Source organism: Pocillopora verrucosa, chromosome 1 (assembly GCF_036669915.1).
Source record: "Pocillopora verrucosa isolate sample1 chromosome 1, ASM3666991v2, whole genome shotgun sequence".
In the NCBI taxonomy this organism is placed as follows: Eukaryota; Metazoa; Cnidaria; class Anthozoa; order Scleractinia; family Pocilloporidae; genus Pocillopora; species Pocillopora verrucosa.
Window position 1 is genome coordinate 29,548,572 of NC_089312.1, and position 20,041 is coordinate 29,568,612.

The 20,041-nt window shown below is 39.2% G+C and overlaps 4 protein-coding genes across 5 annotated transcripts; 2 read left to right on the top strand and 2 right to left on the bottom strand.

The window, feature by feature from the left end:
- Positions 1-104: 104 nt before the first annotated feature.
- LOC131786100 (uncharacterized) lies at positions 105-2,894 on the bottom strand. Its single transcript, XM_059103088.2, has 4 exons — positions 2,784-2,894; positions 1,506-1,584; positions 1,232-1,347; positions 105-1,005 (listed from the first exon to the last, which is right to left on the bottom strand). The coding sequence occupies exons 1-4, from the start codon at positions 2,817-2,819 to the stop codon at positions 763-765; spliced, it is 474 nt and encodes a 157-aa protein (XP_058959071.1). The 5' UTR covers positions 2,820-2,894; the 3' UTR covers positions 105-762.
- A 1,307-nt stretch (positions 2,895-4,201) lies between these two features.
- On the bottom strand, positions 4,202-10,177 carry LOC131786079 (uncharacterized). 2 transcript variants are annotated; one of them, XM_059103061.2, is made up of 4 exons: positions 10,056-10,177; positions 7,521-7,599; positions 6,440-6,543; positions 4,202-5,639 (listed from the first exon to the last, which is right to left on the bottom strand). In XM_059103061.2, the coding sequence occupies exons 1-4, from the start codon at positions 10,089-10,091 to the stop codon at positions 5,376-5,378; spliced, it is 483 nt and encodes a 160-aa protein (XP_058959044.2). In that variant the 5' UTR covers positions 10,092-10,177; the 3' UTR covers positions 4,202-5,375. The 2 variants fall into 2 exon arrangements, with proteins under 2 accessions (XP_058959044.2, XP_058959045.2); XM_059103062.2 differs by lacking the exon at positions 10,056-10,177 and adding an exon at positions 8,310-8,458.
- Positions 10,178-13,846: 3,669 nt separating this feature from the next.
- LOC131786081 (UPF0547 protein C16orf87 homolog) lies at positions 13,847-17,116 on the top strand. The gene is made up of 4 exons (XM_059103065.2): positions 13,847-13,985; positions 14,951-15,029; positions 15,798-15,910; positions 16,596-17,116. The coding sequence occupies exons 1-4, from the start codon at positions 13,950-13,952 to the stop codon at positions 16,824-16,826; spliced, it is 459 nt and encodes a 152-aa protein (XP_058959048.1). The 5' UTR covers positions 13,847-13,949; the 3' UTR covers positions 16,827-17,116.
- A 219-nt stretch (positions 17,117-17,335) lies between these two features.
- Positions 17,336-19,765, top strand: LOC131786076 (uncharacterized). The gene is made up of 3 exons (XM_066168198.1): positions 17,336-18,138; positions 18,969-19,075; positions 19,422-19,765. Exons 1-3 carry the CDS (start codon positions 17,994-17,996, stop codon positions 19,713-19,715), a joined length of 546 nt encoding a protein of 181 aa, XP_066024295.1. The 5' UTR covers positions 17,336-17,993; the 3' UTR covers positions 19,716-19,765.
- The last annotated feature ends 276 nt before the right edge of the window (positions 19,766-20,041 follow it).

A 20,041-nucleotide genomic window follows, 5' to 3' on the forward strand; every position in this document is an offset into this window, starting at 1 on the left:
CGATTGCGATCTTTAACATACTCTATAGCAACTTTAGATTAATCATCTAATTTATAATGAATTCTTAGTCCATCCTTTGCATATCCCTTTACAGACTAAACAAGTATTGTCAATTTTTTTTATTTCAACCAGCATAAGTTTCATTTTCGAGACATTCATGATGTAACCTTTGTTTTTGGCAACAAATGTTTGTCATGACATGATCAAGCAGGAGTCCTATGACGCCTATTTTGCTTTGCTCAAAATAACAATGACTCCCTAATTGTATATGGGATTGAAAACAGCTTCCACGCCTGACAATTTCTTTCCTTGCTTGAAATTGTGGTCTATCCGTTAAATCGTCCATCAGCCTTAAAGCCCATCAATAAATCCTCCGCATTTTATCAATTCCGTTGTCTCCTCACTTAGATAGAAAAGTTACTCATATCAAGGTTTGCACGAGTATTTTTCGGCTCATCTTTTCAGTGAAAGCACCTACGCAGTCCGCGTGACACATTTCAGGACTGGGATGTAGTTGTTTTTTTCTGTTTGGTTAAACAACCCTAAGCTTTCTAGGGTTCCCTCGTACGAAAGCGAGTTACCGCTATGTTTTTTTTTAAATTTTTTTCTCAAACCAGCCGTAGACCGAAAAATCAGTCAATTACGGCTACCAGGTTTATGCTGCATCATGGGATAAAATCCAAAAGCGACACGTGAGTTACATCATGGGTTTGAGTTCTCCTTTTGATGCCCTCTTTGGTTCTTTCACCGTTGGCGTAGCGTTTATGATAACTGCATTGTCCACCATATCAAGTTCTGTCCTGTCAATCTTCTGTTAATTTCTTGCAGAGCACTCGGAAGCCTGGACACTAGTTCAGGTGGCACAGCAGTTGTTTCGCTGGATGGCGTGTTGACAGGGCGCGAAAGACGTTTACCTTTTGGTCTTCGGTGATATGTTTTTGAGCCAAGTGGACAGGTCTTGGGTTTAAGTGCTGAAGTAACAGCTAAGAATTCTTTTGGGTTACTCTAGCGTAGATTTTAAAACGAAACGGTAAACATTTATCAGTACATACGGCTAGTTCTACACAGAGAAATCCAGGATGAATTAGCTTCGTTTTAAGTGTGAGTCTTATATTGTTATTTTGAAATTCAGACATGAATATTCGATGTTTCAGTTAAGTCGATCAGGGGGAGAAAAAATTGGAATTATTTTTGTGGGCTGAGCACTGAATTTTGTTTGTCCTAAATATACCTTGCGTTCTTTCAGAGGCTGTCGGGTAGTTTCCTTTCCGCTCGCTTTTCTGTTTGTTCTTACCAACTGCTTTATTCTCTTGTTTTCCAGGCGTGAATACAGCTCAACGCGGTATTCTGTGGGAAAAACAACGACAAAGTTCACGGATTAACTTTTCATTATTATTTAAGAACTAGACCACACTTTCTATCAGTTTAGCGATGTAACAATCCATTTTTTTTATAAATGTGAGTTAAACTATCTAGCAAGCGAGCGCGGCCAGTTGTAAACTTGCCCGAGAATCTTTTTCCCGCGATTGCTTTGACGTCTTCGAGCACGTGACCACATACGCATGTCCGGCAAGATTCAGTTATCTGCAGGAGTGGGGTAAGAATCACAGCATTAGTATTTTTTAAAACAATTTACAACTTCCGTGTTCAAAAAATATGGCATTTCAACGCAACAAGAAAATATACGAAAGTAAAAGTGCACTAATTTGCACTTTTTTACGGTTCGTCTGGAGAACGCCTTGTTATAAGAAATTTCAAAAGAACTTCGAGTTAATCAGCTCCAGAGAGGATTAGTTAAGCTGAAGGTCTTTAATCTGAATGGCAAAGAAAAATGGCCCTCTTTAGGAAGATATTTCCCTTTTCTAGGCGAGGATGATGTCGGATGTTTGTTGAAAACAACCCGTTTCGGTCAACAGACCCTGGTTGAAAATTGGTGCTAGCGCTGTAAACGGAATATTCACTTATCGGGAATCAAACGAGTAGGTAAAGAAAAATTGTTCCCACGTGTCCTTGCTTTCAAAATCGGTTTTGACCAAAGATGTCTGGCTCGCCAGGGCAGGCGTCAGGGAACAGGGGTCAAGACGATTCCAATATTTTACTGCAGTTGAGTTCACAGCCATTGCTCACAAAAAGCAGTGAAACCAAACTTCTGGAGTAACAGCTCATTTTGACGCAACTAAAATCATCGCGGAATTTTTTTACCACAGCACAGCGAGAGGGCTTCTCAGTAAAGTCTGGTTTCGAAATCTTTATTGTTACACTCCCTCAGCAAGTTTGAATCTTTCCATAAAAGATGTTGTTTATATACATTGTAATTATTGATTGCCAACAAACCAACCCTTGCTCATTGTAAAAGAAAAAACCGGAGTATTTGAAAAAGGATAAATTACAACCTCTATCTGGCGTCGAAGAGAGCGCTGTAGACAGCTCCCTCATGTCAGATAAGACCGGCGATCATTGTGTCGCCCGCTCGCCAACGTCCTCAAACGCATATAATGTCGATATTTCTTGCCATATTTTAATCTCGAAACGCTATGGATTTAAGCCACTGTTGATCGGCTGATTTCCTATTTTAATTTTGGGTCATTCATAGCGAGGTTTTTTAAAACGTTTTAAGCAGAATATAGCTTGTTCATGTTGTCGTGGTTGACTAAGGGCCGTCAGGATTATGAAAATTAACGACCGACAACAAATTTGAATATCTGCGAGCCAAACCATAACTCTGGAGGGACCAATTGTCCCAATTTTAGAGCATAATCCAACCTAAAGCGTCTAAACCTTACCATTGCGTTGCATGCCAAGCATTGCTGTAGAACCATGTTGAATTTGTGGCTAACTCCCGTGTAGCACTGGATATGAGGATATGAGAACTGACGGTTTTGTAATGAAGTGATCTTTGCGCAACTTGATATAATAAGCCACAAGCTGGTTGCGTTGGTGGTGTGACGTCACGATTAAAACAGTTCAAACCACTGACTCGGCGTTACATAACGAAACTGACTAGCGATTGTTTCGTTTTCAAAGAATTACATTTGTAAAAGTTTATTTTATAAGAAAGAAATCGAAACGTCTGAGTATACGAGAGATAATCAAACGAAGACAAAGGCAAAGTTTTTAAGAGCCAATTTATTCATCCCACGCCACGAACGAGCTTTTTGGGAAACTGGTTTTACTCGCTTTGACTTTCCTGACGTCGCGTAGATTTTACAAGAACAAAAAAATTCTTGCTCTGAAGCTGAGTTGTTACTGGGTAAAATGTTTGCAGGATGACCTTATTAGGAATTTTTTTTTTTTTGAAGGAAAATAGTCAAATTATTTTAGTCAAGGCATTTTCCCTCGCTTGTTGGTTAATCGATGTAGTAGATATCAAACTTGGCGCCCTCAGACACTATCCGTGCGGGGTGAATCTTTCCGCACATTCTTCATGTAAAGCATAATTTTCTTTTGTGTTTTACTGACTACATCTTTTGTTTAGTTTGGCGACATTTTTGTAAAGAATAGTCCTCATCTATAACAATCGTGGACCAAGTAGCCGAAGAAGCGAGTACTGTGAAAGATTCCGCCTGAACAATCTTCCCACAGAAGGGAATGACAATAATGTGTTGATATCTGTAATTCAAATCCTTTATTTTTTTAGGGATTATATTAACTTTTTGATGAAATGGTTCATGAACAGTTTCTGGTAAACCGGTTTATACTAACTCTGTCAGTTTTTCTTTTTGCTTTCGGATCAGGAACATCCGCTTTCCACGTGGCCCTTTTATCGGGTCAATGACTTCTTTGGAAAAAATGATATCTATTCGTAAACCATTATTGTTGAACAGCTTCTCGTTGTTTTGCAATTCAGGATAGCACAGAGTATCATGAACCCACGTAAGGGTTCTTCTTTCTCGTGAAGAGTTGGATAGAAATAACGAGCGTAGTTTATCGGCCGGCTTTGATGAACGTGCTCGCGGGAGTACAAATTAAACCGTAAATTTATGTGCGGACATGGCCATTTTAAATTTAGCTTGTTAAAACGCCTACTGTTTAAAAAAGTTGCTACTTATGTTTCCTTCATGTATCCATTCAAATGTCGGGTATTTGTATAATATTTGCGCAAAATCCTTTCGAGAACCTCTTGTGATGACAACTGGTCACTTAAAATTGGTCTTTTAAATTCAGCCGCGGCTGACAATACAACTTGCCACTGAGTAAACTTTGCAAATATCCCTTGATGCGAAAAGAGCCGGTTTACTTTCAGTTTGCTGGTCGCATACAAACAGAAGTCTTTGCCGTGCTTCATATTTCTCATTTGTCGCTCTTCAAACTCAATAGGAATCCCGAAAGAATCCCTGAGAACATCATTATCGGCTTTTTAATTTTTTACGGATATTTGTGTCGACGGGGTTACTAGACAGTAATTAGGAGATGCAATTTAATTAAAAGTGCCACCACGTAACTATAAATGTTTCTTTGCGTGCCGACAGTAGGACAGCGGCGACTAATTTATCATTTTTTTCTTTTTCAGTTCAGTATCATATGATAAAGGTGAAAGGCACGACAAAAGCGTCACTATATGGAATCGATATATATTGATTAAGACTGATTTTGGCAGAGTTTATCTCTATTTCCTGAGATAGTTTTGTATTCAAACAGTTTTAAAAACTTTACTTAGAACCTAATATTTTACTTTTTCTCGCTAAAATTGTCGCTTCAGATGTCTTTGGCGCAATCAATGTTTGATAAATAATTCTTTCCAGTTCTTCATAAAAAGTGCATTACACTGACCGGTCTGCATATTTACAGATAACAGCATATTGCGAACTGATGAAAGAAGGTTTTGTGCTGAAATTAGAAACAACTGCTCAACTATCCGTTCCAGCTTTAGGAAATTAGGTCATTTTGCTTAAATAAACCCCCGGTCGTTTAAAATGCTTTGTATTTACATAGGAAACATCCCACCCGTCAGATGCCATTGAAAGTGAGAAGAAAATATATACAAACCTACCCCTTGTTACGCCTGACCTGAATACAGCGGGGAAGTACGTCATTAAAGGAGTTGTAAGATAATGCACCTAAAGATAATGTGCATAAAGGAAATCGAGTTTTGATTTCGGAACGTAGCTAGCATATGTAAACTTGGCTTAGTAACCCCCTCCTATAGGAAATTCAATCACCTCGCTGCATGTGCAGGGTTTTTCAGTTAGTCCGAAATCGTTACGACCGCAGAGAACAGATAACAATACTAATGCTGTCTTGTAATTTTTTTGGTTGTTTTTTTTAGTTCGTTGATTCCATAGATGACTTTTGGTCCTTCTCTTCCCTGTAGCCGGTTGGCAATATAAAACGTTTTACGTTGAGAAATTTAATCAGAAGGATAGCTGTCCGGACTTTTACTGCAGCCAGTGTACTGTCCACCACATGAGATTCTGTCCTGTCAACCTTCTGTTAATTTCTTGAAGAGCACTTGGAAGCCTAGACACGAGTTCTGGGGGCACGGCCGTTTTTTTTGGTACAGAGCCAGCTGTGTGCGAAAATCTTTTGGTTTTCATTCGTCGGTGAACCAAACCCGATCTGCCCGATCTGCCGGATGTGTGTGACGCCTTAACTTTACGCGGGGGATGCACGGAAGCTGTTTCTTCTGTCACTTTGTTGACCTAGGAATAAAACAAGAAAATATTTACAGTAACTAGAGAGAATCTACACTGCGAACACTCGTGGTACATGCCCAGAAAGGTAAGGCATTCATATTGTTTTCTCTTACATCGTTTAGCTTTACATACGTTAAAAGGCGTCAACGAACTTTATATCACAAAATGATTTAAAGACCACGTATTGAGGACAGCAGAAAATTGTCGCTTTATCCTTTCTGCCAAGGTGTGTCTTCAGTTAATATTTCCAGGGTCATCATTTCATTTCTTTTTTAAACCACTAACATTCACGCCCAATGCGTGGTTTTCATGATGTCGAAGGCACATAGACAATGAAAGGCAAATTAGGCAGGATGGTGCACAGCTGATGGCAAGTAGGTCACGGCCGCGCCTCTATATTGTTTATTGTAATTTAAGTTCATTCAGAGCATATACTTTTTTTTGTCAGACTTGACCTTGCAGTAACTAAAAGTGAGATAAGGAAAAGCAAATAACAGAGGTAAGCATTATTCTCGGACTTATGCTCCCCACCACATTCCTCATATCCGTCGCCAGTAGCGGACCATTGACGCAAAAGCTTACGTCGATTCTTAAGATCGGGTTCCGCAATTTTTAAAAGAAAAAAAAACCCGAAGATGAAAATCCACCAACCTTTTTCGAAGCAGATTACATGAAGCTTCTCAGTATTTTCAAGCAAAACAGACCATAATAAACTATAGCTACAATGTACTCATCTGCCGCCCTACCTTCGTTTTACATGTATTGAATTTTACTGTCAACGATCATTTTCTATCAGTTATTAGCACCTTGTGTTGCGTCTTTTTGCAATTTTCGGTTCCTCCCCTTTTTTCTCTTGTGAGCCTCTTCATTCTTCTGTTTTCCAAACGAGAATATAGCTCCACTCGATATTCTGAAAATTCCATTAAAAGACGCAGTCATTAAAAAAATTAATTCGCTACTGTTTACCCGTATTATACAAAACTTCAAAGATGAGAGTGATCTTCGCAATTATGAATCCTACTTAAGCAGTGATGAAAAAAAAGCCTGAAAAAGACATAACTTCATCTAGTTCTTACATCTGTGGCGCGATGAACGTAACCGAGACAAGAAAGATGGTTCAGGCTTTTCATTTGCAAAATGTTTAAAAAAAATGAAAGTTACCCGAGGACAAAAAGACACAATAGGCCATTTTATAGTTGTGCACTTAGTTGTCAAGCCTTTGATTTGGAGTGAGGCTGAAGTTGACCATGTTGTGATAGAGACTGGTATCTATTCAGTATGATAACAATATAATTTACATTTGAAAAGCAGCAAGTTTTGCATCATAACGAGCCTCACTCCTGTTCAAAGGCTTGGCAACCAAGCACGCAACCGAAATGGACTAATGAGAGCCATAGGTGAGATTTACACTGGACTTCATGCGGCAGATTCGAAACGCTCGAAATGGTAAGTTTTTGGGGTTGAGTTTTGCAGATTATTCTGTCCAAAAACTGGAAAATATGTTCTTTAGCCAAGGATGTGCAGTTGCTAACCGATAATCGTAAGTTTCAAGAGCCATGAGGATGTGTCTGAGTTCCAACCTACACCTCAAGCATTTGGAAGTTAATTGAGTACATTGAAACATTTTCTTCAAAGCCTTAAAGCCTTGAACCCATTACAATATCACCCCTGAAACAAACACGAAAGTCATGAGAATAGGGGAGATGATCACCAACTAAAGCAGCTCTTGATTGTTAAACAAATTCTCCTTGTCAGCCTCTTTGGAAATGTACGGAGAAAAGTATGGAGAATATACATACTGATGTTAGGGTGTGAAGGGTTAACGCGTCGAAGAAAATGTTTCAAGAGAGCGACTGATTGATTTAAGGTGTCACAGCTAAGTCTTACCTGAAAACCTTTTCCCGCCAATCAGCTTGGAACGCTCAAACACGTGACCACACACACACGATATGCGTGAGTCAGCCTTCTATGTAAGATTAAAAACAAGAAATTATTAACCCTTGAACCATATGAATGTAAACCAGTCCGTCTTTCACTGATTGTGCGCCACATAAATGTGATTGCCGAGAGTAAAAAGACCAAGGATTGTGATGGCTCAAAAGCTTTTTCAGCTTCGTTTAAAAACAGTAACTCATATTTTTGCGTTCTTTGCTCCGGCAAGTCCATCCTTAAAATACGTTGGTTAATCATGTGATCGGAAATGTTTATTGCCTTGTGTTATATCCTCTGTCAGTTTGTCTGCGATTTCTCTTTTGTATTCCTTTTAAATTTCTACTTTAATTGTAGATGTTTACTTTCTCGATGTAAGAAAGCGAGTTATTAAAAAACTTTACATCGTGGCTAATATTTAGCACGCGTGTTTGTCATTCAGCACCAGGAAGGGTGGTCCGTCTGGATCTTTCGTCCATCTTTAACTCGCACTACGCGAAGACGTAAAATCGACTCTTGTTTGAAACGAGTTACAGCTACAGATAAAATGAATGAAAGAATCGAAGTAACTGAGACCTCACTGTGTAAAGCTCGGTCTTGCTGTCCTACTGATGCAGGGAAAAAACAACGCGAAAAACAGCATACGACGATAGATTTGAATATTCAAAATACAATCAAGGAAAGCAGCTGCCAGAAGCGTATTCATCCATAACAATATCTTAAAGGTTTGGAGTTTTCTGATCTTACCACTGAGTTACAGGCCAAACACTGTTGAAGCACCATAGTTTCTTATAGAGATAATGGAAACTCTAGGAGATTGCTCCGGTGCTGTATCGCAGAGAGACTCACTGACTCTGCCGAAACTTCTCGAGCTTTAATAATAAGCCACACGTCAGTCTGCCTCAGTACCGAGTGACGTCACGTGGCCAAATTTGAATAGATTGCAAACAAGACAGGTGTGAAGGTTGAAGGTGTGAGTTGTATCAGTTTATCTATGAGCGATAAGCTTCTGTTACTGGGACACGAAAATTTCTACGAAATACTTTGTACGATTACGAAATTTACTTTACGTTTTAAACTCATTCTGGCCTACTCTTAGACGTCAAACAGTGTTTGGCTTTCAGCGAGGAAAACAGAGTGAAACTTTCAGTTTCAGCCGTAATTTTTCTGTGTGTATCTACCTGTTAACAATCCCATCTTCATGACCCACCATATCCTTATACACCATCATATGGCCTCATAATATAGTATCTGATGTTCATCTACTGAGCCTTCATTTGAAAAGGGGGATGGGGAAGGGAGGGCTATTGCGTGATACGGGATTGTTTTTAATTTTCATGACCAGTGAAAGTACGAAATTAAAACCCCGTGAGCTGTGAATTTTTCGCTTTTCGCTATAGGTGAATCTTAAAGTTTATCTGATTTTTCGCGATGCGTTATTTCTACTTTTTGATGCGTGTGATACGTGACCAAGACTCCAAGGACGAAACTTGGCAGACTCCTTATTGACGTCAAACTTCACAAAAGACAAATTTCAAGGAATAGCTCCCCATGCTATGCGTCAATTTCTTGGTGCAAATTTTAGAGGAGTTACTGTTAGCTTTGTTGATCTTGAAGGATTATCTAAGTTTTTAAACGCGGTTGTATGCAACCAGGGCTAATCTTTCTCTATTCTTAATCATGGTCTCTCATTTTTGGTTTATTCTCCTGATTTTTATGATCATCTGTCTGACCAAATTTATCTGTATCTTTAGGTTCCTGCAAAACGAAGTAAATTCTGAAAGTCTTAAACAACGAGTTAAAATATGGTGAGGTAGCGTGTGACTATAAATTGGCTGAATTTTCCGAAAGAAACGAAGGGGTTGATTGCCTTCCATATTTAGCGTTTCTTTATCTTTGCTTTGCAATGATTTGCGGTATTTTTTCTAGAGTGCTAGCAAAACCGCATAGTGGACTTGATCGCATATTTCAAATACACCCCGAACATTATCTTACAAGAAAATGGAGGCGTGATCCTTGGTGTGTCACGCGAGAAGTTTCTACTAAGGCGTGACGAGAAACGAGGAGTGTTTCACGGAAAGCGTGTGGGTATTCACTTTATTTCCTCGTAAGCAAAGGAAAAAACGTCAGATTGTACTCCCTTCAAAAACAGAGATTGGTAAGAAAGGTGTTCTTCCCGTGTACTATTTGATAGTAACACTGAGCTGGTGGAATGTTTTTCTCTATTTCTTACGAGACGTATTAAGATATTTTCGCGATCTTTGCACGCGAAAGCAGCGCATTTACACTCAAAAGCTACCTTATCTGTAATTACTTCGTTACATTGATTGTGACTTAATTCTCATAATTTGGGCAAAATCTTTACCGGAAACATAACTGTGAGGGATATATGAAACGCTGAGGTTTCACATAAATTATGACGACATTACACAACAAAGCATTTCTTAAACATCACTATGGTTTAGCTGAGAATACTCAGTCATTCAGACTTACCAACTGATTACACGCAATGCAGCGTTCAACAACCATGGCTAAACTTCACATTAGGCCACCGAGACTTGCGATTAAGAAACGGTCATGAGATATTTCCTGCTGACGAGGACTTATGAGCTGAGCTGACACGGCACTAAATCATATTGGCTAATCGGTAAGTAACATCGCATGATTATGACGTAATCGGTGATGTCAGCTACTATTTAATATTTCTAGCAGAAAGCGGGAAGGACACGGAATGTTTGTAGAGGATACGGTAGTGACTATATTCCTTTATTCGAGTTTCATTTTCAGTATGGAGCACGTTCATCAAAATATCTCAATTGCCTCTGCCTTTATTCTGCTGATTCATCGAATTCCATACAAATCAAGATCATCAGGGAGCAACTACAGAATACCCTGCCACTTTGGTACACCTCATTTACATGTGTCGAGAGGCTTTGAAGATCGAGGCATAACAAAGTAAACGTTGTTCTTATTCAATGACATGTAAATGAGTGGCAGGGTATTCTGCAGCTTAGCCATCATCAGTTACCTGCATCATACTGTGCAGTCGGACAAATTCTCTAATGTATGGTTACTTGGTTGGCAAAATGTGAAGTCCATTTGCATGCAATGCAACTTTGAAAATGAAAATATTTCTAGTTTGATAACGTTCTATTTTAAACTAGACTCGTCAATCGGACGTTTCACACCCAGCCGACCAGTCGCCACATGCAGTGACGAACAGTTGACATGCATTCCAAGGCTACTGAGGGAGTCGCAAACCATTATGACCTTCTTCATAGGCGTGCCAAAATATATTTTTAGTTTATTGTTTTAAACCCTTTTAATTCAAGTTTTTTTTCCTTAGGGAGCAAGGAAGGGTCAACTCGACGCCTTTTCGGCTTGGATTTTCAAAAACTGAATTAATGTTGGTTCCCTCCCTTTCCTTGGAAACGACTTCCTGTTACTTAATTGTGGTACTTCCGGTAACTTCAAAGTCAGTAAGCTTTCATGCCCATCCCTAAAAGGTCTTAGTATCCGTCAAAAGCTTGAGGCATTTTCCCAAATCAGATATCTTTTCATTAAGACGGCAATGTGAGCCACATCAAAATTTACCGTTTTTATTCCAGTTTACCCTTGGACAGAATTCTTCTGTTTGATTGCAGCGAAAACCGCTTTCTCCTCATTTTTATTTTTGCAACGAAAAAGGGGGCCACAGCTTAAATAATAGCAAATTTGTTTTAAAAAACATTAACGTATTCACTATGGTTTTATATTAAGTAAACAGAAGAGTGAGTCAACTGAATTATTAGATTCTGTATTAATATCGATCGTCTTTGGAAGTGCCAGGAAGTGCTCAACACGCTAATCTTGTTAGAGAAACCTCAATAATTTACAAGATCACATCCACTAATTTTTCGACATAACAGACGCAATTTGCCAATCTTTCGTTGACGTTTAGTGTTGTATGGGTCTGATATTTACACTTAGGGGTATTAAACATGGACTCTAAAAGTCTGATTCTTTCAACGAATGTCTTCGTCTGGCTCTCTAGATAAAATAATGAAACTGACGTAAGCCAGCAATGCATTAGCAATAGTGTTCATGAGAGCTTTAATTGCCTCTAGTGATCAATTGGTTCGGTTTTCTTTTTCTTTTTTACAAATTTTTGGCACTTCTGTTTCCATGAAATATAAATTAATCATGCTATTTTTGGCTAGTATTCCATTATCGATTGGATTTTTCAGATCGTCACGTAACCGCAGCGGTGTACTTATCAATTATTATGATGATTTACACCTTTCCGCCCATCGCAACGCCTACTGTCTGCCACCACATCACTCAGTAATGCTTGGGATCTTCACCTGCCACTTAGCAATAAATCTATGCGGGGTTTTCTTCTAGATTACTGACCTTTTCTAGGGGAGAACCAAGTGAACTAAAATCGCACACCTATAGACTCAATCTCGCGTAGAAGGAAACTTTTTACACAGCTCAACTGCCTGGGAATTATCAGTTCTTAACAATATGGTTACGGTTTTCAGTTTCCATGGATGTTTATCTGACTTAACAAAGTTGAATCGCCGAGTCACCAAGTAAATTTATAAAAAATTCCAATTCATGCGCCTGGCAATTATTCATAGCTCTAGGTAGAATAATACACTGTGAAAAATTCTACAACAGCGTAGGATGTTGACTTACTTCTGCACATTATTTAACTGATAACAACATTGGTAACGCTGGTTAATGCTTCTATCGTGCAGCACTTCTCGTCAGAAGATCAGTTGTTATTTCGAGTCTAAAGTATTTCCTTTCCTAGAAGAATAAAGATTCTTGAAATTGTGACTTTATTGTTCAGTTGCTTTTCGCAGATGCCAAAAAAATTGAAATCCTGCAAAGTCACAGAAGGTTAAATGGAAGTATTTTAGCCGTCAATCGAAACAAATGAAAAAATTACCTCCGAACAAATGTCAGTTTATTAGACGCTGTTGAAGAACCATAGCTGAGTGAATTCAATCATTTCTGAAATGTTTTATAATTCCTCGACGATATATTTAATGCATCATTTTCAAATATCTTTTGAATAGGGTTTAAATTTCAACCATGTTTGGGCGTCTCATCTTATATTAGTCAGTCGTTTCAATATGGTCATGACCTCAGCCAAATTTAGCTAAATATGGTCAAGTGAGAATCACGGACAAGAAACACTCTCTTCGGCATCCTGCTGTGGGCCGACAACCTTAAAAGGAAATCAGTTACCCGTTTGTCAAGAATTTGCTCTGTACAGAGGAAAACCTCACCTGATTCTCATGAGGTCGACTGTTAACGTAACTGACTGCTACTTAGTTCGAATCGTGTCACATAAATTATTTTTTTCATCACGATTCAAAGAACTGAGTGGTCATCCAGTGAGATTTATCGACTTCAGAATATAGTATTGAAAGCAATTTGGTGATAAGTTTGGATCACTCTACCATTGAAAACCAAAATTCAAACATCGAGTTCCTCACAAACAGAAAGACTTTCGTCTACGATTATAACTTGCTGATAATAGGCTTTGAATCTTATCACTGAGTTGAGAAGAGACACGAGTTATTAAAGACAAATCATCCTATAGCTTATACCAGAGTCCTTACCGGACAGATAATACTCAATTGAAATGTGAGGCCCCTTTCATTATATGTCAAGCCTGTCATGGCTGGTCACCCGTCAGCGATTAATATCCTATTGATTTTCTTATTTATTAACTTGCCAGATTATTTTTATCATAAAAAGGGATGGCTAAATGCAAAATCAGCAAACGTGGCAAAACATTGATCATTCCCCCTACCGTATGAAAAAAATATATTTATTCAGCGAATACTTTTGTTGCACTATGTACTACGGTTTTGCTAGAATTTAAACTAGCACTCCCTTCTAAACTTCGAATGCATGATTGTCGGTTTGCTCATAAGCCGACCCTTGAGACTGCGAGTTGGAAAAGTTAAGGTCTGTCAAGCTATTTTCTGAGTTGACGTTGAAGATAACTATTAGATAGTCCTTTAAAAATAGCTCCTAATTACTAGCCAACGTGTAGCTGTACCCTCCCCCAGAAGGTGAAACGGAAGCGAGGGAACGTCTATGAAAACCTGACACTTTTCCTCGCTTCCGTTTCATCTTGTGTGTGGGGGGGAGGAGAGGGAGGGTACGGCTACACGTCGGCTACTAATTACATGCCCATGACGGAGCTTTTAAGAGGCCGTGTCACAGGCACCTTTTGTTGCGTGATACGCACGTGACACTGCAACTCATGTTCAAAAGTACAAATTAGGTTTGCATTACTATAAGTGCCCTTTTCCGGTGGAGCCAGACACGGGGTATATCATACCCGTTCGATCAGTACACAGTAGTTTGCACTGATCCATCAACATGGTTTTACGACAATGTCTCGCTTGCAACTCAACGGTGAGTAGGCAGAAATCTGTGTGAGGATTATTATTTAAACCATGTCGGGGATTTTTTTATTATATGAATATTCTACTGCCGATGTTCACATGTTGTTACGACCTGAGTGAGTCGAAGTGAAGATCTCGCTTTGCAATTGCAGTTTGACAACTTTGAAGGGTCTAGATTAAAATCGAGTAACAGGATGACACGAAGGGATCTAAGAAAGTATAACTTGGTTTGATTTCGATTTGAACGTTAATGCTTCGTTTGGAAACGTTTCACACAATCGTTAATCGGTAAAAGGTAGTCTCTGCTATTGTTTTTACTTTACTACTGACGAATGTATCAACTGGCAAGTTATGTACATCAGCGTGAAAATTTACCTTAAGCTGATTTTTGTTATAAGAGGCATACCTATAACTCTTGTTCAGCGCATGCTTGGGCGGGCCAATATGCAAATTTATTTTAAAATCATCAGCCCGGAAAACGTGTTCGTCTTGCTTTCGCTTTTCAGGAGAGCAAATTTGAATAATCACAATCACTGTTGCCGCGCCGTGTGACTTGTCCCAAAGTTTTCCCTTGCTACGATTCGTACAGAAAATCGCATAAGGTCGAGTGAAATTAGGCTTTAATATCTCGTGTAATTTCAGAATTACGAAGTTCAAGGTTCAAAGCTAACCCCAACAAAATGTGTTTCCCTTAGTGGGGTCGACCAAGTGGTTCCTTTAGCTGGGGGGTTTAACGAAGAACGAAAAATATTTTCCTAAGGTGAATTATTTTACCCAGCGAACCCGGTATAGGAACACGCAGAGGCAACCCTCGATAGCGTCAGAGCTTGTTCAGGTGGCTCATAAGACAGGGGCGTGAGTGGGTAGGTGTGTTGCGGGTGGAGGGAACTAGTTTTTGTTCTTAGACGTACATCTTAGTTTACAAACTTGATACGATTGATAATTTATCATCTTGATTCCTTACATGCATTGCAGGTTTTAGGCACATTACAGATATGTACCTGTGGCCACGTATTCGAAGATGTTCGGCAGATTGGTGGGAAAAGGTTCTCAGGTCTGTGTGTACAAACTTCCAAATCTTCGATTATTTACCCGAGCTAACAACCTCGTTGGTCAAATTTTAATCACAGTGTAGACTGCGTTTGCCGGTCGAAATTTCGGCTCAAACACTTGTGGTTATTGTCATCAGCTATGTGACATTTGCTTGACGCTTCATGCGGTTCCCGACATCCCGTTTTGCTTTTTCTTGCCCACGCAAGCTGTGATAGTGACCTTTGACCTTCACCTTGTTGTTTTCTCCTGAGTTTTCTTATTCTCGCCTCTTTCGTAGAAAAGGTTGCGGTTATTCATCGTGGTGAATAACAATAAAAGCTAAGTTTTTCGTTTGTCTCACGATGTAGTCACGTGTGAATTCTTCGCCTGAAGAAGACTAGCAGGTTAGAGGAAAATGCAAGCTTTTTCAAAGGAAGTGGTATGACCTGAATCGCAGGAAGCCTCTTTAGTGGGGACAGAGGGAATCCTTTGAACGGAAATATTCGCGCTTCATTTAGCTTTATATACTGCTTCCTCTTCCTCCTCTCCCCTCCTTAGTGGGCTAACCGACATACTAATGAGAAGTGGGGGGGGGGTGGGGTGGGGGTAAAGAGTAAAAAAAATTAGTGCATGTACACTGTGGTGGTTCAATCTTTGGAATAATTACTTTTACTCGTGTCACTTAGTATAAATGTACCGAACTTTCTTTTTCCTTACGCAAGGCCAGAACTCGCACTGTGTGTAGATGTACATTTAAAAGTTTTCCTTTTAAAATACCTCGTTTCCGCAGTATATCGAGCTAGCCTGTACACAAGACTGGAAGCCAAGAAAATGAAATTCAGAGGGGATGAGAGCAAGACCCAAAGCGACCCGGATTCATCCGAAGATTGTCGCTCGAAGCAGGTAACAAAAAACGCAAATATGGGTGTAGCGAACTGCTGAAAGAAAGTCTCTGGCTCTGGGATTTGGCTGCGCTTTTCTGCCCGTGGGTTTATGATCAAAGACAAATTTTAACGAGGCAGTGCAGAATTCTGAACAATATTCTGGCTCTGAAAACATATTTTTGGCCCCCTTCATCAGGGCTTTTAAGGCTGAATTTTTAGTCACGCAATCTTCTGATATGATGAAAGGACTGAAATAATAGAAATAGGATCATGATTTACCTAACATGACATATACTTGAGATCCTGCCTTTAAGCTGATTGTCACTCTTACCAACTATGCGTAATGAAAAGATGAAGGTTTTGTCAAAGACGAGCCACAAAAACATCCTAACCCATGACGCTTGCACTGGTTTCTTCAACTGTCACGCACGCATTCCTTTGACCAGTTCAATTGAACCAACCGGACAATTTAAATATCTGAGCAACTGCGCGCCTACCCTTCCCATAATCCATCATTAACCCTAATTTGTTATCAGCTGACTTTTGTTGGGTTGGGGAGGGGGAGGGGGAGGGGGAGGGGGAGGGGGAGGGTTAGGTGAACAGTCATCAGATACTGACACTGATCCAACCCGGCAACCAACCAATGGAAACTTTACGTATCAGTGACAGCTGATGCTTTGGTATTCCATCTTTTATCACGATAGGTAGCTTTGAAAACTAAAAAAGGAAATATTGGTTCATCTTCCTCAAGTAAAGTGCCAAGAAAGAAAGGAAGAAGAAGGGGAAGAAATGGAAAGAATACGCATGAAAATCGGCGCGAAAACAAAGCAGTTTCTTTGTTTTATTCCCCCGAAGAGGAAGCTGAACGATTTTCGCAAGCTCTTCAAGAAATCAACCGAAGAATCATGGGGCAGTCTTTGGTTTGGCTGCTGTAAAGTTCTATTTTCTAGGGATCATCATTGATGGCTGTGAATTCGAACGGGAATTTTTACGGTATTCCCTATCAATTTTACTGGAATTCTCATGGAAAAGTGTCTGCGAAGAAAGTAGAGATTCAGAATTGTCTATCTTATCCCTTGTTTTGATTTGGTTTACTCAGGTGAACCAGACGGTCATTGAGTTTGACAGTAATGTAATGGATTTGTCGTCTTACATTATACATTGAAGTATACCTTTTGGATTTTGTTCATATGTTGCGAAGCCAACAAATTTGAATTTGGACCATTCATAAAAAAGTAAATAAAAGAGTAAAAACTCAAGGAGTAAGTTTTATGATAGGGGGTTTACAATTGGTGTTAAGTGTCTTAAATTGATTTTTGCGCCATTTGGCTACCATCAGATCCTCGAAGTGAAAATTTACGCGAAAAGTCGTTTCCCTCTACTGTAACGCAATATTTTTCACGCTGGTGAAAGACTAAAATAATAGACAAGTATAAGAAAACAATCTCTCTACTCCCAATGGCATAGATGTTTCTTCGAGCAATATTCCATTTGAAATTACCTACTATTTGGCGGTTGAATCATGTTACGTGACTGTCACGCAACGAAATGGAAAGATGACGTCTGTGAACTTGACCCCCTTGCGCACGCGAGTATGACGCGATCGGTGCTTTCATGACGAGCGTGAAAGAAAAATTTTACCTCGTGCCTGCAAAGACTATTCCTAATAGAAGAAAAAGGTCCTAGTGAAGGTATTAAGAATCCCCGTTATGATTCAACGGCAGCAATGTGTGGCTTGTAACCTTATGGTAAGTACTTGAACATCGTTTTGCTCGGAATCGTTCATCGTTTGACCCAATGTAAGCTTAATTTCACTAAGGTACGACCGTGACAGTGTTTCCTATTTCAAATCTTTTGATGTTCATTCCTACGTGCTATACTGAAATATGGTATCAACTGATTTTGAAAAGGTAGTTTTTGAATATTAGTTTTTCGGTTCGTGTGATGTATTGTACTTTTATAGTCGCAAAAAAAATTGTTGGTTCAGAGAAGTACTTTCCTGGGAATTGTTTTAATGCGACAGAAAGTGACAGGCTTTCAGCCAATCCTCTGATAAGTTAATTAAATTGAGCTTTGTGAAAGATAAAAGTGAATTTGTCATAATGTTGGAGTGGCAAGCCCCACAGAAAAAATTGATGACTTTATTTTATCGAAAACAGATCCCCGACTCTGAGTCCACAGATATGTCTTGTACCTGTGGTCATGTGTTCAAGGAAATCAAACTGATTGGTGGAAAGAGATTCTCTGGTAAGACGGAGATCCTTTATGATGAAAGTAGAAATTATTATTTCAAGTGTCGTTGCAATATAGCAATTCTGTGTCAATTGGGCTATGGTCAACAGATCGCAACATGTCAACCTTGATCCTGAATGCTTCAGCGTTTAAAAGCATTGTTATCCATTCTGTTTATTATACCATATGCCACTAACGTGGTGAATTTGTTGAATAAACATCAACTTCTTTTTAGTCAGCGATCCTTTCCTTTATTTTCATGACCTTGATGTTTGATCCAAAAAGTGAAACTGTGAGGAGAAACCAGATGCTAATTCGCTCTTAAGGGTAAAGGGAACAGATAATTTAAGGCCTGAACAACTGAGTGCTGCATATTTTCAAGGCGAAGCTCCGTCCTCGACTGAAATGAAAAATTAAAACTCAATTGGGTGTGATAAGTAGCATTTATTCACGAATAGAGGATGTTAAAATTTTAGTTTCGAGCGGGCGCAAACAGCATATTGTTCCAACGAGACTGTTGTTCTTTTTCATCACTAACATTTCAGCAGCATCAAATGAGTCTGACTTTGATTAAGTGTAAATCTATGGAGATTACTGCCGTTCAGATTATCAACAAACTAAACCAAAATACTAACAATTCTTGTTAATACTTAGTGCTTGCCTGAATCCATATTGTGTATGAATTATATACAATGTGTATTTCATGATAGGAGGTCCTAAACATTCTTGGACGGTGGATTGCTGAAGGCAGTATATCAGGCCCCTATGCACATTGAACTATAACAAAAACAAATTCATTTCCCTTCACTTAAGCTCGAATGCATTGCAATGATTCTCTCTTACAGAATACCGAGCGCAGCTTTACTCTCGTTTGGAAAACAGAAAGCAGAGATTAACCACCAGAGAAAACAAACCAACTAGGGAGAAAGCTCAAAACGTAGGGAAACTTGAGGTAAATATGTGCTTTTTCGTCGCTTAAAATTGCTAATACTTCGCCTTGTGGTTGGTTTTGAAAACTTGCGCCACTCTCTCAACCAATCAGATTCAAAACTTAGACCAATCGCGATTTGTTCCATCGCGTTTTCCTACGCTTCATGCAGTTCGTCTGTTTTGTAAATTGAGCTCTCATTGCCTAATGATGACGTCAATCTTCGCTCTGATTGGCCGTTATAATTTCCCTGGTTTTGGACCCTCAATAAGAAAACTGTGCTAAAGCGGCCAACCGAACATGGCGATGTTTGGCAGGAGACAAGAGTGTCTTTAAAATGTTTAACGAAACATTTACTTTTATCAAACAGCATATCTGCATGTTGGAAGGAAATTATTCTCACTGTCTAAACACCGGAAAAGGCGCTAGAGGTGACGTTACTCGACGAGAAGAAGAACAATTTGTAAGGCCCAAGGTGATAAGACGACAACTCAACCAGTCACATCACGCCATGAAAAGCAAGTTGAGCGAATCGAAAAATACTTCCACTGTGAGAAATTTCCAAAGAAGGTTTCACATTGCCTTAACAGAAATTAACAGACGTCTTGTCTCCCAGAATCAGTTATGGTCATCGCTGGACAATCGATACAAAGTAGATCAGTAACCACCCTAAATGAACAAACATTTACATTTTTGGTTTTTCTTTTGTAAAAGAGGACCGAGTCACTACTACTTCCACAATATTGAGTATTTTGAATCGTAAAGAAAAGAACATCTATTGGTTTACTATGCATGAATATCTAAAATAAATTGTTGCTTCAAATGAAGCCAGTTTTGTCTGAGTCATAAGATAAGTAATTTCCAGTATACGCCAATTTCACTCCCACAACACGATACGAGCTCAGGACATGTGCAAACTGATTACAAATTACGGTTGGTGTGTCGGACATGAATCAAGCTTTTTCACACCCTTATGACCACGTGACGTAA